This window comes from Alexandromys fortis, unplaced genomic scaffold (assembly GCF_014885135.2).
Source record: "Alexandromys fortis isolate MF-2015 unplaced genomic scaffold, M_Fortis_MF-2015_v1.1 scaffold_152, whole genome shotgun sequence".
In the NCBI taxonomy this organism is placed as follows: Eukaryota; Metazoa; Chordata; class Mammalia; order Rodentia; family Cricetidae; genus Alexandromys; species Alexandromys fortis.
The window spans coordinates 3,303,276-3,309,212 of record NW_026068045.1 but is presented as its reverse complement, the minus strand read 5'-3'; the positions used below and the strand labels follow the sequence as shown (position 1 = coordinate 3,309,212).

The 5,937-nt window shown below is 45.4% G+C and overlaps 1 protein-coding gene across 1 annotated transcript in view; it reads right to left on the bottom strand.

Annotated features, from left to right (window-relative positions):
- Nup210l (nucleoporin 210 like) overlaps positions 1-5,937 on the bottom strand; it is a 128,169-nt gene that overhangs the window by 76,322 nt on the left and 45,910 nt on the right. The window contains exons 12-13 of the mRNA XM_050166310.1: positions 4,697-4,907; positions 1,081-1,226 (exon numbers count right to left, since the gene is read on the bottom strand). Of these exons, the coding sequence (XP_050022267.1) occupies positions 1,081-1,226; positions 4,697-4,907 (357 nt within the window). The remainder of the gene's footprint in view (positions 1-1,080; positions 1,227-4,696; positions 4,908-5,937) is intronic.

Sequence of the window (5,937 nt, the reverse complement as noted above, 5' to 3'; positions counted from 1 at the left end):
TTAGGTAATATTGTATCTTTCTGGACTGTTTGATGGAGTTAAGAATAGTTAGCTATAGTTATAGTTTTTCTTAGTTATGATATAGATTATTGTAATTTTTACTTGATAACTGTTTTGTTATATGTAATTTTGCTATGTTAAGTTAAAGCCTTCTTTTTTTTGTTTAAACAGAAAAAGGGGAAGTGATGTGGGAGTGTCATATATCAATCTGTTGATTTCATTGGTTAAGTTATAATAAACCAGCTGCTTGGCCTCATGGCTGGAACATAGATGGGAGGAGTAAACAGAATAGAATTCTGGGCGGAAGAGGAAGTGAGGTCAGACTCTGCTCTGCTTCGGGAGAGACCCGACAGCTCTGCTGGAGCAGAGACGCCATGCTCAGCTCTCCCAGGCAGCTGCAACCCACGATGGACTTAGGCTAGAATCTTCCCGGTAAGCGCACCTTAGGGTGCTTACACACACCATTAGAAATGGGCTAGTCCAGGTGCGAGAATTGGCCTGTAAGGGCTAGAGTTCATGGGCCAAGCAGTTCTTTAAATGAATACAATTTGTGTGTTGTTATTTCGGGCATAAGCTAGCCAAGCGGCCGGGGTGTTGGGGACGCAGCCCCGCCGCCGCTCTTATTTCAACATTATTATATTATTTCTACTGACAGGTGGGGATGTGGTTCAGTTGGGGGCGGGATTATTTGCTTATTCGTTGGTTGGTTGGAAGCTTGCCTAGTGTGCATGAGGCCTGAGTTCCAACCCGCAGGGCATGAACTGAGAGTGACTGAACACTGTTGTAACCCCACACTTGTGCTGTAGAAACAGGAGGAGCAGAAGTCAAGATCATCCTGGATACATGTCCAATTGAAGTTCAGCCTGGGCTCCATGAGACTCTCTGTCTAAAAACAAACAAAAAGAAAGAAAAGAAAAGCTGCGCCTGAATGAGTTCATTCAGGAAGCTTGGGGGATAAACTTCCACGCCACAGAGGTCCGATAACAGTAAAAAGGCCACAGATCCTGACCGCTGAGCCTTCGTGGAGAGAACGGATGGCGAGCAGTCAGGGTTTACCAGGCCTAGCGACGGACAGCTCACCTTTAGAGGCTCATACGCGGCAAATGTGGCGCTGCTCCCAACCTGCTCTTCATGCCCAGTCACGCTGACTGTCACCACAGTGTGGCCTGGAGACATGGCTGCTATGTGCACACTAGAACAGTGCTCCGGTCCAGGGCTTTTAATACCTTTCAATCAAAAGACATGGTTTCAAACAGACATGGTGGCTCCAGAAGAATCCAGAGTTCAAAGCCAGCCTCAGCTACAAAGCAACTTTAAGGCAAGCCTGGGCTACAGGAAACCCTGTCCCAACAACAAACAGATACCCACCCCAAAGCTTACCATAACTCAGAGTAATAAGTAGCTGGTTTTTTTTTTTTTAAGAAATTAGGCTATAGAAAGAGAATAATTTTAACCCATTAGAAGTATAACCTAGGGCTGGACAAATGTCTCAGTCAGACTAAGAGTACTGACTGTTCTTCAGTTCCCAGCACCCACATGTCCACTTACTACCACTCTGATCTACAGGTCCGGAGGATCCAACAGTGCTGGCCTCTGTAGGACCAGCTCTCAAGTACGCATGTCCATGCTGACACACACACCTGAGAAAATACTGAAAAGATTTGCCTGAGCATGACGACACCTTTAGTCTCATCACTTCAGAAGTTCAAGGCCAGCCTGGTCTACATAGTGAGTTCCAGGCCAGTCGAAAGCTATATAGTGAGACCCTGTCTCAAAAACCCTTCTTATCTATTTATTTATGTACTTTATTAATTACATGGATCTTCAGCACACCAGAAGAGGGCATCAGATTTCATCATAGACGATTGTGAGCCACCATGTGGTTGCTGGGAATTGAACTCAGGACCTCTGAAAGAGCAGCCAGTGCTCTTAACAGCTGAGCCATCTCTCCAAATTCCCCCATCCCCCCCCAAAAATCTTAAAATCATAACCTTCTCTGGGTATGGTGGCATGTGCCCGTCATCTTAGTACTTGGCTCAGGCAGAGTATTCTCCCAAGCTGCGCAGAGCAACTCCTGCCTCAAACAAAACAAACATAATGCCTTCATGTGCCCACGAGGGCCCAATGCTTCTATTGAGTTGATGTGTACCTTCCTACTGTAGCCCAGACCAGACTGCTCAGCATCCTATACAAGGCCCTGAGTTCAATTACCAGCAAAGCCAATAAATAAGGCACAGGGTAGAGGTGTTACAGAGAAGGTGCAGGGTACAGGGGTTACAGAGAAGGTGCAGGGTACAGGTGTTACAGAGAAGGTGCAGGGTACAGGGGTTACAGAGAAGGTGCAGGGTACAGGTGTTACAGAGAAGGTGTAGGGTACAGGGGTTACAGAGAAGGTGTAGGGTACAGGTGTTACAGAGAAGGTGTAGGGTACAGGTGTTACAGAGAAGGTGCAGGGTACAGGTGTTACAGAGAAGGTGTAGGGTACAGGTGTTACAGAGAAGGTGTAGGGTACAGGGGTTACAGAGAAGGTGTAGGGTACAGGTGTTACAGAGAAGGTGTAGGGTACAGGTGTTACAGAGAAGGTGTAGGGTACAGGTGTTACAGAGAAGGTGTAGGGTACAGGTGTTACAGAGAAGGTGTAGGGTACAGGTGTTACAGAGAAGGTGTAGGGTACAGGTGTTACAGAGAAGGTGTAGGGTACAGGTGTTACAGAGAAGGTGTAGGGTACAGGTGTTACAGAGAAGGTGTAGGGTACAGGTGTTACAGAGAAGGTGTAGGGTACAGGTGTTACAGAGAAGGTGTAGGGTACAGGTGTTACAGAGAAGGTGTAGGGTACAGGTGTTACAGAGAAGGTCTAGGGTACAGGTGTTACAGAGAAGGTGTAGGGTACAGGTGTTACAGAGAAGGTGTAGGGTACAGGTGTTACAGAGAAGGTGTAGGGTACAGGTGTTACAGAGAAGGTGTAGGGTACAGGTGTTACAGAGAAGGTGTAGGGTACAGGTGTTACAGAGAAGGTGTAGGGTACAGGTGTTACAGAGAAGGTGTAGGGTACAGGTGTTACAGAGAAGGTGTAGGGTACAGGTGTTACAGAGAAGGTGTAGGGTACAGGTGTTACAGAGAAGGTGTAGGGTACAGGTGTTACAGAGAAGGTGTAGGGTACAGGTGTTACAGAGAAGGTGTAGGGTACAGGTGTTACAGAGAAGGTGTAGGGTACAGGTGTTACAGAGAAGGTGTAGGGTACAGGTGTTACAGAGAAGGTGTAGGGTACAGGTGTTACAGAGAAGGTGTAGGGTACAGGTGTTACAGAGAAGGTGTAGGGTACAGGTGTTACAGAGAAGGTGTAGGGTACAGGTGTTACAGAGAAGGTGTAGGGTACAGGTGTTACAGAGAAGGTGTAGGGTACAGGTGTTACAGAGAAGGTGTAGGGTACAGGTGTTACAGAGAAGGTGTAGGGTACAGGTGTTACAGAGAAGGTGTAGGGTACAGGTGTTACAGAGAAGGTGTAGGGTACAGGTGTTACAGAGAAGGTGTAGGGTACAGGTGTTACAGAGAAGGTGTAGGGTACAGGTGTTACAGAGAAGGTGTAGGGTACAGGTGTTACAGAGAAGGTGTAGGGTACAGGTGTTACAGAGAAGGTGTAGGGTACAGGTGTTACAGAGAAGGTGTAGGGTACAGGTGTTACAGAGAAGGTGTAGGGTACAGGTGTTACAGAGAAGGTGTAGGGTACAGGTGTTACAGAGAAGGTGTAGGGTACAGGTGTTACAGAGAAGGTGTAGGGTACAGGTGTTACAGAGAAGGTGTAGGGTACAGGTGTTACAGAGAAGGTGTAGGGTACAGGTGTTACAGAGAAGGTGTAGGGTACAGGTGTTACAGAGAAGGTGTAGGGTACAGGTGTTACAGAGAAGGTGTAGGGTACAGGTGTTACAGAGAAGGTGTAGGGTACAGGTGTTACAGAGAAGGTGTAGGGTACAGGTGTTACAGAGAAGGTGTAGGGTACAGGTGTTACAGAGAAGGTGTAGGGTACAGGTGTTACAGAGAAGGTGTAGGGTACAGGTGTTACAGAGAAGGTGTAGGGTACAGGTGTTACAGAGAAGGTGTAGGGTACAGGTGTTACAGAGAAGGTGTAGGGTACAGGTGTTACAGAGAAGGTGTAGGGTACAGGTGTTACAGAGAAGGTGTAGGGTACAGGTGTTACAGAGAAGGTGTAGGGTACAGGTGTTACAGAGAAGGTGTAGGGTACAGGTGTTACAGAGAAGGTGTAGGGTACAGGTGTTACAGAGAAGGTGTAGGGTACAGGTGTTACAGAGAAGGTGTAGGGTACAGGTGTTACAGAGAAGGTGTAGGGTACAGGTGTTACAGAGAAGGTGTAGGGTACAGGTGTTACAGAGAAGGTGTAGGGTACAGGTGTTACAGAGAAGGTGTAGGGTACAGGTGTTACAGAGAAGCACACCTCTTTCATGCCAGTACTCAGGAGGCTTAGACAAGAAGGTTATTAATTCAAGGTCAGCGTAGGCCACATAGCAGGGTCATGAATGTGTGTGTGTGTTTGTGTGCGCACATGCGTGTGTGTGTGTTTGTGTGTGTTAAAGAGAAAAAGAGAGAGAGGAAGGGAAGGAATTGTATAAATTAACCTACAGAGGTGATTGGTCCCTTAATTCAAGGATGAAGGAGAAAAGTAGAAAGATCTTAGCCTTGCCTTCTTTATAAAGAGTGAAGACTCCTTGCTTATCCGAGTTGAGATCCAGGGGTAGGTGAGAGCAGTCGGTGAATGCGATGGTCTCTTTGGTTTCTGTATTGACATGATACATTGCAATGGGGACCTCAATAATCTGACCAATTTCTACATCAGCTTGAAATGGTAACAGTTCCATTTTGTTCAGCTTCATGACATATATCTTGAGGAAAAGCAATTAACCTTTAGCAAAATCTTAGAAGAGATATGTAAATGCATGCATAATCACGTGCTGCATGCATATGCACATGTAATATATACATAAACACGCAATTTAGGTGTGGTTGCACAAAACTGATTCTAGCCCTTAGAAGCTGAGACCAGACGATAGAGTCAAGTGCAGGCTGGGGCATGTAGTGAGACCCCTGTCTCAACAGCCATGTGTATATGCTCTCTCTACATTGTTACTTACATAGTTTACTTTAGGTCCCCTGTTCTTCCTTTTTTTTTTTTTTTTTTTGGTGGCGATGCTAGGCTTTGAACCTAAATCCTTGTTCATAAGAGGAAAGCCCACTATGCCAAGCTAGGTCTCCAGTTAGTTAAAAACATATGATTATTTATATTATAGATAAAATATATAATTACATAAATGATATATGTAATTAACATAGAATTTTGTTATATTAGATACAAATTATATAATAACTTGGGTTAGATAACACAAAGTTATTCTCCAACATATATTATTTTGGGTTCTTTTTGAGACAGGGTTTCTCTGTGTAGCCCTAGCTGTCCTAGAATTCACTATGTAGACCAGACTGGCCTTGAACTCAGAGATTGCCTGCCTCTGCCTACCAAGTGCTGGGATTAAAGGCTTGCACCACCATGCCCAACTTCAGTTGGTATATATTTTAATATGGGTTTCTATTGCTGTGATGAACTCCATGACCAAAAGTGACTTGAGGAGCAAAGAGCATCACACACAGAAGTTAGGGCGGGAACCTGGAAAGGGAGCTGAAGCAGAGGCCATGGAGAAAAACAGGTTACTGGCTTGCTCTTGTGGATTCTCAGCTTGCTTTCTTACAGCATCTAGGACCACCAGTGCAGGTGCTAGAAGCCCAAATGCTATAACTACAATGGGGCTGGGCTGTCCCACATCAACCATTAATTAAGAAAATGTCCCATTGGCTTCCACAAAGACCCATATGGTCAGGGCAGTTTCTTTCTTTCTTTCTTTCTTTCTTTCTTTCTTTCTTTCTTTCTTT